Source organism: Benincasa hispida, chromosome 3 (genome assembly GCF_009727055.1).
Source record: "Benincasa hispida cultivar B227 chromosome 3, ASM972705v1, whole genome shotgun sequence".
Lineage (NCBI taxonomy): Eukaryota > Viridiplantae > Streptophyta > Magnoliopsida > Cucurbitales > Cucurbitaceae > Benincasa > Benincasa hispida.
Window position 1 is genome coordinate 27,176,964 of NC_052351.1, and position 13,501 is coordinate 27,190,464.

The 13,501-nt window shown below is 38.0% G+C and overlaps 1 protein-coding gene and 1 pseudogene across 1 annotated transcript; both read left to right on the forward strand.

The window, feature by feature from the left end:
- On the forward strand, positions 1-2,327 carry LOC120074617 (mannan endo-1,4-beta-mannosidase 7-like). The gene is made up of 5 exons (XM_039027786.1): positions 1-443; positions 518-712; positions 837-959; positions 1,150-1,352; positions 1,509-2,327. Exons 1-5 carry the CDS (start codon positions 141-143, stop codon positions 1,936-1,938), a joined length of 1,254 nt encoding a protein of 417 aa, XP_038883714.1. The 5' UTR covers positions 1-140; the 3' UTR covers positions 1,939-2,327.
- The window catches only part of LOC120073518, a 56,425-nt pseudogene continuing 44,912 nt past the window's right edge, over positions 1,989-13,501 (forward strand).

Here is a 13,501-nt window from a genome sequence, read left to right on the forward strand (position 1 = left end):
ACTGTAGCTTTTTAGTTGTCTTTATATTGTTTCTCTAGCGGTTGATAAGAGGACAAATACTCATCTTCTGATAAAGCTAACTGCTTAAACATCTCTCCCTTCATTTATGCTCAGAAAGTAACCAAACAGGAAGAACAGATATGAAGCTTTGGACTTCGGCTCTGTTGTTGGCCATTTTCATCCATGGTGTTGCAGGTGATGGTTTTGTCAAAACTGGAAGAACTCGTTTTCTGTTGAATGGAAGTCCTTACTATGCCAACGGCTTCAATGCCTACTGGCTGATGTATGTCGCCTCTGATCCATCTCAGAGATCGAAGGTCTCTGCTGTGTTTCGCGAAGCCTCAAGCCACGGCCTTACGGTTGCAAGAACTTGGGCTTTCAGTGATGGTGGATATAGACCTCTTCAATACTCTCCTGGAAATTACAATGAACAAATGTTTCAGGTATCTTTCAGGATACAGTCGACCTATTTTCTGTTATCTATTCTGTTGGCTTCATTCAAAATTTTCCTTCACAGGGGATGGACTTTGTTGTAGCTGAGGCCAGAAGGTTTGGAATCAAGCTGATATTGAGCTTAGTTAACAACTATGAAAACTTTGGAGGGAAAAAGCAGTATGTAAATTGGGCAAGAAGTAAGGGGCAGTACCTGAATTCTGATGATGATTTCTTCAGAAACCCAGTTGTGAAGGGATTCTACAAAAATCATATTAGGGTAAGTTAAATTACCATTTTTTCCCCTGTTCTTTCGGGTCTTCATAGAAGAAAAAAAACAAAGGACACTGGAACCCTGAAATTTCTGTCCGGTCGATTCTAAGTCTCGTTTCATGTTTCTTCAGACCGTTCTTAACAGATACAACAGTTTCACCAGAATCCATTACAAGGATGATCCAACAATAATGGCCTGGGAGCTAATGAATGAGCCCAGATGCACATCAGACCCATCCGGAAGGACAATCCAGGTGAGTTCTAGCTTCCCCCTTCACGGATCTGAGATGTAGCTAATGAATTTATTGTATCAGAAAATGGTTCATTGAAGCTCAATTGCTGTCATTATCCTGGAATGCCCTATCCATCAAAAGCACAAGTGTTGTATGTTTTCATATTTCGACTAACGAAATCTTTAAGCTTACACAATTGGTTTGAATATAGGCTTGGATCATGGAAATGGCTTCCTTTGTGAAGTCCATTGATAGAAACCACTTGCTGGAAGCTGGTTTAGAAGGATTCTATGGACACTCATCACCTCAGAGAATGAGACTCAACCCAGGTTTCAACATTGGTACAGACTTCATAGCAAACAACAGAATCCCTGGCATTGATTTTGCAACTCTCCATTCCTATCCTGATCAATGGTAACAGAATCTTGAATATTATATGAACTTTCCCCCTTGCATGGGGTTAACCCATCTCAAACAAAACAAAAGAGTTACGAGCCTTGAAAATGAATTTATGGAAGTCTAAGAGTATTTCAAACCCTAATTAAAAATTTTCTGGATTCAAATTTACAGGTTATCAAGCTCAAATGATCAATACCAGCTTTCATTCTTAAACAATTGGATTTCAACACACATACAAGATGCAGAGTACATTCTACACAAGCCAATTCTCCTCACAGAATTTGGAAAATCATGGAAGGTTCCAGGTTTCAGCACAAGTGAAAGGGACATTCTATTCAACACGGTATACTACAAAATATACTCATCGGCGAGAAGGGGAGGCGCCGCCGCCGGAGGCCTATTCTGGCAGCTACTGACGGAAGGAATGGATTCTTTTCGCGATGGATACGAAATAATCCTGAGCCAAAACCCTTCAACGGCGAACGTGATTACTCAACAATCTCGCAGACTGTATCAAATCAGAAGGATTTTCGCTAGAATGAGAAACATCGAGAGGTGGAAGAGGGCAAGAGCTGCAAGGGGCAAAAGAATCGGAAATTGAGAAGAGAGAACAACTTCTCTGCAAAATTGAGAACCTGGGTTTGTGTTTTAATGGCGGATGGAGAGGATTTTGGGAAAAGGGTTTCTGTCTTTGAGATGAATCGTCTTTCGTCCAGGAGGAAAGCTGAAATTTTTATGTGGTTTTTCATCTGGGGTTTGCAAGTTCTTACAGATATAAATATAGATTATATAAAAGAAAGAAACTGAAAGTAGAATGAAAGGAAACAAGTTTGATGTAGTTGGGTATGAATAGCTACTTGACTCCAAATTTCATATACACATTGTTGTTTGCAGGTTTGTGATTTTGTGTTTTGAGTATTGTAACTTTATTTGAAATCTAAAAAGTGTTTTGACTATGGATGCTTTAATGAAATAATATTTAATTATGCATCACATTGTGTCAACTATGCTTAAATATTATGAAATTGAATACAACAAAAAGAAAAAAAAAACTTTCTTTGCTCAATTCTATAATTAAAGTAACAGAGAAATTGATGTTTTAATTGCCAATGTAAGTGTAGCTTAATTGGTATAGTATTTATACTATCAATCTTGAGTTCAGAAGTTCGATTTTTCTATCCTATACTTTAATTACAATGTCTTTTGCAACTTGTTCCTAAGAACTAATGTGGAAAAAAATTGTATATTTTTCTTAAAAGAACTTATTTTAAAAGAGATGATATTTTAAGAAATTGGTTTGAGTTGTTTTTAAAGGGTAACTAGGACCTTTCACTTCTAAAAAGTCTTTTAGAGTTTTCTTAAAAATTTGTTTTATCTTTTGGGGCTTATTATTAATATTCTTCTAATAAGCTCCAAGTAACCACTTCCAATGTCACTCCATCAAATTACTTGGCTCAACGAAAAGTGCAATAATTTTCATGGCCCTTCTCTAACATCATGGTCTTATTCTGTAGGCAATACATCGGAAGAAATTTTACAGTTTTGGCAGCCGCCGAAACGGAGACGAAGGATAATCTTCATCGTCTAACTACAAAACCCGAACCTTCAACCATCAACAATCCCTTTCTACTTAGTCTTGTTCTTAAGGTTTGTGGGCTCGATTTGAATTATTTTTATGATACAAACTTGCATGAGTTTTCAGTCGAAATAGGTCTAGTCAACTCTGATTTCTTGAGTAGCGTTCTTCTGGATATGTTTATGAAAATTGAAGGAGAAACTGGGAGAATTTGTAAAAATGTTCCATGAATTTCCAATAAGAAACGCAATGACTTGGACGATAGTTATAACTGGGCTTGTTCGTGTAGGGTATAGCGAGGATGGGTTTGCTTACTTTTCTCAAATGGGGAGATCGAAGGTAGAATATGACTCGTATGCAGATGTTATAGTATTGAAGGCTTTTTACGTTGTGTATGCCCTAGTTTATCGTTTTGTGTACTATACTTAGTTTATGTACTTTATATTTGCACACCCCACTAATAAAATAAGTATTATTTTATTTGACATTTAGTGTATTAATCCAAAATTAATAAACTAAGAGTAAAGGTTATTTGATGTAGCTTAAGTGATATACAAGTGGATTATGTTTAAGTAATGACCTGAACAGTTTGTAGTAGATGGATAAGGCTGAGTATCTTATCCCGGTGACACTACAGATACGACCCATTTTGTAATTGTTATAATTGTTGTAAAATGTTACCAACAATATGATCTTGATCATTCATGTGGAGACATGTGAGCGGACGTATCTTATACAAAGAGTTTGTGTAAGACCGGACCACAAAATAATTATCTCTGTTTATGACACTGTTACGAGACTTACATTTCACTAGAATGACCATAGGTGACTTGACAATTTACTAAAGCATGATATGTGGATTCCTGCTGTGAGTTACAAATTTTTATGTGTTGGAATTATGTCATGTATGGTACATTAAGATTCCAGTGAATTTTCCAAGAGACTTCTGTGCAAGTAACGCTTGATGAAGTTTCCTTATGAAAAATTCTGGATTCAAAAAAATTGGTTTGAAAGTAGAACTTCCGAGGATCCAAGGATCCTTGAATATTCTTAGAGATTTTCCATTCCCAACTCGATATCTCAGGACCAAGTTTAGGAGTTCTCTTCCCCACATGAAGCTCTTCCATAGAAAAGAACGGTTTGGACTCAATTTGGCTTCCAGAATAAAGGTAAATACTTTTCGTAACTTTTGCTACAAAAGAGCTAGGATTAGTTAGGATTCTCCATATTCATTTAGCTATTAGAGCTAGTTTATATTGGGTTGTATGTCCTAAAATTCGTAGTTTATAAAATTAAACATATTCTATTTGCAATAAAGATATTATTGAGGTTTATTCAATAGAACTATTATTGAATATGTAAATTGCTCTTGTAAAAACTAAATCCAATAAACTAATATCCATGATTATTATATGAGTACTCGAACTTTATGTGGAGACATACGAGTGGATCAAGTTTGAGTAGATAGCTAAAACGGTTTATAGTATATAGATAAGGCTAGGTACCTTATTCTAGGGACATTATTGGATGCGGCCCAGTACAAATGATGTGATCCTGAATCGTTCATGTGAAAATATGCGAATGGGGGCGTCATGTATAGAGAGTTTGTATGAGACCGGACCAAGAAATAAGTCACGGTTACTTTATAATGTTGTTTATTGTTTAAGACCGACTATTTCAAAGTGATTACCTATGTAACTCCACCTTAATCCTGAGCTAACTATGAACTTATGTTTATTCGGGATTATCCTTAGATTTTTATGGGTGAGGGTTGACTCAACAATGCTAGCTCAATAAGCCTCCCATTTCAGAGGTAAGATGGGACAAATAGCTGGGGACATAGGGTATAAGATAGAATTCGCTTCTACCCACTTTTAGGGATAGTAGAGAGGTTGTTCCCTTAAGTACTAATTCTGAGTCTTGAACAAGGGACCCCACCCTCTCATTGACTCGAGAGTGATTTGATTTGGTGATTGGATCATAAATCAATTGTTCATTAGAGAACCAGTGGAACTTAAGAAGTCAGATGTAATCTCGGGGGTAAAATAGATTTTGACCCAACCGTTATTACAAACAACTTATGAAGGGTCGACTTATTAATCATGGTTATCTTTCAATTTCCTTACATTCTAGCTGAAAGAGAGACTTGACCTTTACTTAGAGAGAGGCTGCGGTACCACGGAAGAGAAGTAGACAGAAATATATTTAAGAAGAGTGCAACTACTGGACTTTAGTAGAGTGACCTGGTAGTCAACAAATGTTGATTAATTTGGTTTAAAGAATTTAACCAATTAATCTTGGATTGTTGGAGCCCATGATAAACCTCATGATGAGTGAATTTGAAACGTTCAAATTCAATTAAAGGAATCAGTAATTATATACAATACAATTACACATTTAATTACCGAATTAAACAAAATTGGAGAATTGGAGAATATTTAAATTTGATTTAAATATTAATTACATGAATAAGGTTCCTAATTGAGGAATTAGTGTTCAATTAATTATTTAAATAAATTTTATTTAAAATTAATTGTTTGAATTAATTTTATTTAAAATTTAAAATTTGAATTTTATGAAAATTCAAATATATAAGTAAACTTTGTTTTAATTTGATTTTTGGAAAATTAAATTAAATATTATTATTTTTTGATTTAATTGAAAATTAATGAAAAATTGATTTTAAATTCGTAGCGGGGGTTTTCCCACTTTGGACAACAAATTCCTACTAAAATCAAATGGTTTTGGTGCCAAACTATGGTTCAATTGTATGGCATGCTGAATTTGATAAAAGATCAAATTCAATTCAATTGAAGGGAGAGGGATGCATGGTTAGTTGAAGAAGGGTTCTTCAACACTTGAACAAAAAACTAGTGTTTCTCTCCAAAAATCTTTTGAATTCCTACTCATTTTGGATCCCATAACCCAATCTAAGGTTCTAAAGGATAGTAGGGAAGATCAAGTGGTGGTCCTTAAGCATTCGAGTGAAGAATTCAATTGGAATTGCAGCCGAAGGAGGATTTTACAAAGGTATAATACTGAAATCCCATTTTTTGAAATGTTTTGAACTTGCATGTTTCTTTGCTAAAATTGATGGAATTAAAGTGCTTAAGATCCTAATTGCTTCTGCATGTTGAATGTCAACACCAACAATTAGTATCAGAGGATGATTTAAGCACTCAATTTGCGTTAATTTTAGCTTGGTGGGTGATTTTCATAGGTTGTATGAAAATGTGTGCTGATATAGATAATTTCAGTTTTGGTATTAGATTTCTCTTCAATTCAGTGTTAATTATTATAATTGGCTCTTTGTTTATGGGCCTTAATGTGTGATTAAGTGTCTATAACTTTGTTAGAGTCAATAGTTATAATTAGGTTGTAATTGAAGAATGAAGGAAGCAGACTCAACAGCAGGAAAACGTTTTTGAAGCTACTGCCTCATAGCATTGTAATGCTCCAACAATGCTACCCCTTGGAGCGTTGCAATGCTATTCTCTAGACAGCCCATCAAAAAGGTGAAACACCTCGAAGCGTTGCAACGCTGTGTTTCAGCTTACACAGAACGCGCATGCGCACCAACCGGCGGTCTAGGCGGTTCGATTGGACCGGTTTGACTCATTTTGGTCCCGTTCAACAAGAATTTGACCCATTCAGCCCATTTTGGAGCCCTGAAGGTCTGGTTCGGTGGTTCGGGTCAGCTTGTGCGTTCCAATGGCGGTTCAAGGCTTTTTCCGTTTATTATTGTAATAATTTAGGTTGTATGCTTGCTTAGGACACCAAAACTAGTCCATATCAGTGTGTATTTAATTATTTATGCATTATGAATGTATGTTATAGTTAAATAAATCTTGTATGTGCATATAGTATGTCATGTAGATTTAAAATCCCACCATAGGAAACATGTATCATGCATTGAAAGTATGTTATCATTTGTTATAATATATAGTATGCATGATTTAGGGTTTCATACTTTTAATATAAATAGTTATATTAAATGTTGAAATGCTTGGTGTTTCTTATGGATGAAAAGCATGTCTATATTTTATGAAGTATTATAAAAATGGATTAGACATTTAAAATCCATAACAAAGATAAGATGCATGCTCACTTAGGGTTAACAAATAACAACTTGTTTTAATAGTTAAAGTAGTTTGTCATCTTGTAAACTTTTGTTACAAACTCACTCGGGCTAAAATTCTGTCTAAGGTAGAGATACTTAAGTTGACGGTTTATGGAACACCTGCTACCTGGAGGTTTTAGTCGGTTCTTGAGCATTGTTAAATCGATTTTATGAGCATGCGTGAGCGATGTGAGATTTTAAAGCTGGTTTATCACTTAGATATCGTAGGTTAAATTCAAATATAAATATTATACTTGGAAAATCACCTAGACTTAGGTTGTTTTATTAGCCGGAATATACCTAAGTGAATATTTACTGAAAACAAATAGAACACTTCAGTGTGAGAAACATATATGATATGTTGTTCTTAGCTCTCACATTCCTAAGAGTTCACACCGTGAGATTCATGCTCGGCTTCGTGTCACCCTGGGAGTGACTTCCATTTGGTTTAAGTTCCTATTGTCGGTATGTTTTAAGTTCTGTTAGCTCCTGAATGTTAATTATGTTATTACAGGGTTCCTAAACAGATTAAATAGGTTAGCTAGGCAGTAAGTGCCACAAAAGGATTGGTAACTGCTATCGTAACATTATTTTCTAGGTTAAGAGGTTAATCTTGGAAGGAGTGTGACAATTTGGTAGCAGAGCATAAGGTTTTAAGGCAAGGAAAGAGAGTTCATGCATTAGTACAGGTCCCTATTGTGAGTCCCTAACATGTGTACTTCATAACTAGGTAAGAATGCCAAGAAGAAGTGGTAGACGGAGCAAGCAGACGATAGATGGGGATCTTGACCCTACCGTTAGAAATCCCGAGGACAGAAGGGATCCAAATTCCAGTAAGAGGAAAGGTAAAAATCCAGTTATTCAATAAATTATTGGGGTTGATGGTAAAAATCCAGTTATTCAATAAATTATTGGGGTTGATGCCCTAAATCTCGTAGGGTTCTGTAGTTTATAAACATCTGTATGAACAAATGCCTGTGATGTAATAGTGTGAGATATTTTCTTCACTGTTGTCTATGAAATATGAGATATTTTAGTTACATTAAACACAAATAAGTAAACTAAGATCCCTGCCTATTGTTGTAACTTAAGCATGTATGTGGAGACATACAAGTGGATCATGCCTTAAGTGATAACTGATAATGGGCAGAAATACACGTTATCATAGTGCTAAGTTCTTAAACAATGTTGGATTGCGTTGATGAAATATGTTAAATTGCGTCCATTAAGCATAAATTCTATAATATTGTGGTCGCATATGTCCAACGCATTAAAGCAGTTGATCTTTACATTTTTGTGCAGAATATGTGTTAACGCAATACAGAGATTGCGATCATAGGAATACATTGGTCGAACGCAACTTCACCGCAAGACTTTGCATTGACCGTACTCGCAAACATTCGTCCAAGAAGAATCACCGTAACTTGGTCAGCGCAACAAGGTGGGTGCATCTGGGTGATAGGATAATTAAGAGCGATGGGACAGAAAGCTGATGACAGTCGGATTCAAATTAAGTTGACAGCTGATAACGATCACAAAGTACATTCAGCTTTATTGGTAACGATCATCCGACACGTCAATTAGAAATTAAAGCTGTCCCATCTGTACAACCGGGAGAGAAAAGCCGCCTTTCACCTTTGATGCCCTATAAATACCAAGTACAATCTTTAGAAAAGGGGTTGATCAGTTAACGAATTCATTAGTGCTCTGTTCATAGTTTTCTTTTCCATTTTACGGCGGAGCAAGAGAAGAGTGGTGATGCCGGAGATCGCCTAGGGCAGCTCGAGAGAGAACTTTGGGGCGTAAGAGTAGAGAGCGGGGCGACTCTCACTGAAGAAGCGAGGAATTCTTTAAAGCACGAGTAGGAAATAGTGTAAACGCCTGACAGCAAGAAATTGCTACCAGGCTCTTTATTATACTTGCATTGTTATATTTGTACTTCATCTCATATCTATTCAATGGAAGTTCTATTTCTACATTTGTTCACTCTCTTAATACGCATGAGTAGCTAAACTATTGAATAAGTTGAGAAGAACTAAGCTAACATACCTAGAAGTTCATCACTTACGATTGTCTTGTTGTATGCTATGCAAAATACCTTTAGAGTTACTCGAAGAGAGAATCTAAAGAAAGAACCTAATGACTCGAGAGAGCTAGGTTAGAATCTGAACTGAAAGAGCAAGATTAGGTTGCATAAACAAGCGAGATTAGGGACTTAGAGATAAGCTCTGTTTATTCAACTTTGCATCGCATGCATCTTAGGAATGGGGAGTGATATTATTGTGGTCGCATATTTGTGGTGAATGTCATTGTTGTCATCGCATAAATAGAGATTAGAGGTTTACTGTGTAAAACTCTGTAGACTTTATCGCATATTTATCGCATGTGTTCTAGCCTTAGAAACCGTAACATTCACGTCGAGAGGTGGTTTGCTATTGTATGCATGTTACATGATCGCAAAGCATGGACGCATTCTAGGGAGTGTTAGCCGAAACTTTTCTCAACCCATTCACCGCATATTCACCGTATTTCCCGTTTACCAACTCTTTTCAAACTCTACCGCATTCGTTATTTATTTTCATCAACGCAAACAACAAACCCAACGATTTATTCATTTAACTGGTTACCGCAAGTTTTCATAAAAATCACCAATGCAACTATTTTCACAAGTCCCTGTGTTCGACCCTGGACTTACTAGGAAACTCAGAGGAATTTACACTTGCATTCCGCTGGGGAAACTTGAGTGCATAATGCAATTCATCAACGCATATCATCCATAATTCCATTCAATAAAATAACGCATCAAGTTTTTGGCGCCGTTGTCGGAGACTTCGAAAAAATAGTTGTTGACGGTAATTTTTGCGATTTCTTTGCAGAACTCTTAATCTCTGGCGAACTACAACCCGGAGATTGAGAGAATGTTTTGAAGGAGACTAAGAGACCGCCAACAACAACCACAATTCGATAAAGAAGAGATGGCGGAGCAGCCTGGAGGTGGAGCACTAAACAACAACAATGTCATGGCAAATCCGATTCTGTTGGCAAACGATCGCAATAGGCCCATTAGGGACTATGCATCGCCCAACCTCTATGATTTTTCTCCGGGAATCATGAGGCCTGCCCTCGATGGAATCAGATTCGAGATGAAACTGGTGATGCTGTAGATGATCCATACCGCAGGTCAATTCGGAGGAAGGCGTGACGAGGATCCGCACGCCCACCTCCAAAGTTTTATTGAAATATGCAATACTTTTGTGTTCCCGAATATCTCTGCTGAAGAAGTTCGCCTAACGTTGTTCCCATTTTCTCTCTGTGATCAGGCTAGGAAATGGGCTTATTCGCTCGAATAAGGAGAGATTACTTCTTGGGAGCAGATAGTGGAGAAATTCATGAAAAAGTATTTTCCACCTACCGAGAACGTAAGACGAAGAAAGCTTATTACTAATTTTGAACAAGATATGGATGGATCGCTTAGCGATGCTTGGGCGAGGTTTAAAAGGTTGGTCTGGGATTGTCCGCATAATGGGCTACCAGACTACCTTTAAATGAAAATCTTCTATCACGGTTTGAATCCTGCTTTGCAGACCACTGCCAATGCGGCAGCTGTTGGTGGTCTGCTTGACAAAACTTACGAGGAGGTGAAGAATATTCTAGACCGCATCTCAAAGAACCATGAAGACTGGAGGGAGAGTGACCAGAGATTGATACTCAAAGATTCCGATGCAAATAACGGTGCCATTGTTTCGTTACAAAACCAAATGACCGCAATGATGAATTTGATTCAAAGAATAGCGATCAGCAGCCCAACACCGCAAGGTGGGCAAATCAACGCAATAAGTCAAAACATCACAAGGTGTGCGACTTGTGATGATGGGCATGCGATGGAAGATTGCCCGCAAAATCCACAGTCTGTATATTTTGTAAAGAATAACCCCTTTTCCAATACTTACAACCCTGAGTGGAGAAACCACCCCAATTTTGCTTGGAAGAATCAACAAAATTTTCATTCTGTAGCGCAAAAAGAAGGGCCACCAGGATTCTTTCAATGCAACAACAATCAACAGAGCAACCAAACAAGTATCTCACAATAACCAACACAATCTTCTTCTCTAGAAAGCCCATTGAAGCAATATATAGAAAAAAACGAAGCGGTGCTTCAAAGTCAGACACGTCTATCTGCAACCTTGAATTACAAATGGACCAGATTGCAAATGAGCTGAAGAGTCGACTGCAAGGAGCGTTGCTAAGTTCAACCGAGCTTCCACGTAACCCAGGGGGATCAGGAAAGGAGCAATGTTAGGTTGTGACATTGCGTAGTGGAAAGATCGTGAAAGAAGAAAAGAAGGATCGGAGTAGAACAACTTCCATCGTAACTGAGCCCGAGATTGTGGTAACGCAAGAAGAAGAAAGAGAGAATGAAGCAGTGGAACCTGAGGTGGCGTCGACCTCAAAGTCAAATGAAATGGAAACTGTGAAAGTTCAGTTACCACCCTTCCCTCAGAGGCTAAGGAAGAAGAAAAATGAAGAGGTACAATATCAACGCTTCCTGTCTATGTTAAAACAATTACATGTTAATATTCCTTTCAGTGAAGCGATTGAGAAAATACCTGCCTATGCCAAGTTTCTGAAGGACATGGTAACTAAAAGGAGAGACGCTGGAAAATTTTCCACGATGGTATTAACGCAAAGTTCCAAATCTATTATTCCACCGAAGATGAGCGATCCTGGGAGCTTCACCATTCCTTGCTCCATAGGAGGACTCTATATTGGGCAAGCCCTGTGTGACTTGGGGGCCAGCATAAATTTGATGCCGCTGTCAATTTTTAGACAATTAAATGTGGGGCAACTTGTGCCCACATCCGTGACTCTCCAATTGGCTGACAGATCTCTGGTTCATCCAGAAGGTAAGGTGAAGGATGTGCTGATCACGATCGATAAGTTTATTTTGCCAGCTGACTTTATCATCCTAGACTATGAGGCCAACAAAGATGTGCCCATCATTTTGGGGCGACCTTTCCTATCAACGGGTCGTGCTTAAATTGATGTGCACAAGGGAGAAATCACTTTGAGCATAAATGGACAGAAGCTCAAATTTAACATAATTCGTGCCATGAAATTCCCGGATGAGGAAAACCTACAAGATTCTGACGATGACCTGAATTTGATTGAAGAAGAAAAGTCTGATGAAGAGTGTGAAGAAGAGGATGCTAATACATCCATAGCTGCCTGCAATGTGATCGTAGAAAAAACAAACAAAGAAGAAAGAATGATCGCAACGCAAGAAGAAGAGCCAAAAGAAGAAAGAAAAACAATGCAACCTTCCCTCGTGGAACCACCAACACTTTAACTGAAAACCCTACCAACACATTTGAAGTACACATTTTTGGGGTAGAATGAGAAGTTGCCAATGATAATTTCCTCTGCGCTCAAGAAGATCAAGAGAATGCATTGATGAGCATTCTCAAGAAACATGTGCGAGCAATCGGCTGGACGCTCGCTGACATCAGAGGAATTAGCCCCGCGTACTGCATGCACCACATTCTTCTTGAGGACGACTACAAAGCAACTATTTAAAATCAACGTAGACTCAACCCTGCGATGAAGGAGGTCGTCAAAATGAGATTATCAAATGGCTGGATGCGGGCATTATCTATCCCATTGCAGATAGCACGTAGGTCAACCCTGTGCAATGTGTGTCGAAGATGGGCAGAATGACGGTAGTCCCCAATGAGAACAATGAATTAATACCACAAAGAACCATCACTGGATGACGTATATGTATGGACTACCGCAAATTGAATGCGACCACAAGGAAAGATCACTTCCCTCTGCCATTCATTGATCAAATGCTGAACAGATTAGCAGGGAACAATTTTTATTGCTTCTTGGATGGATATGCCGGGTATAATCAAATCATGATAGCTCCTGAAGACCAAGACAAGACCACATTCACCTGTCCATATGGGACATTCGCTTTTTGTTGCATGCCGTTTGGTCTCTGCAATGCGTCGAGCATGTTCCAGAGGTTCATGATGGCGATCTTTTCAGATTTCTTCGAAGACTCAGTGGAAATATTTATGGATGACTTCTCCATCTATGGGAACACTTATGAAGTCTGTCTGGCCAATTTGGATAAAATTCTGAAAAGATGTGAAGAGACGAACTTGGTGCTCAACTGAGAAAATGTCACTTCATGGTGAAAGAGGGAATAGTGTTGGGACACAAGGTCTCCCGAGAAGGGTTGGAGGTGGACAAAGCAAATATTGAAGCAATTGAAAAACTCCCACCTCCAACCTGCGTGAAGGCTATGTGAAGCTTCTTGGGGCACGCTGGATTTTACAGACGATTCGTCAAGGACTTTTCTAAAATAGCACGACCATTGAGTGCGTTGTTAGAGGCAGACAGAAAGTTTGAATTTGACAACAATTGCCTCAACGCATTCCGAGTTTTAAAAGATGCGCTGATTAT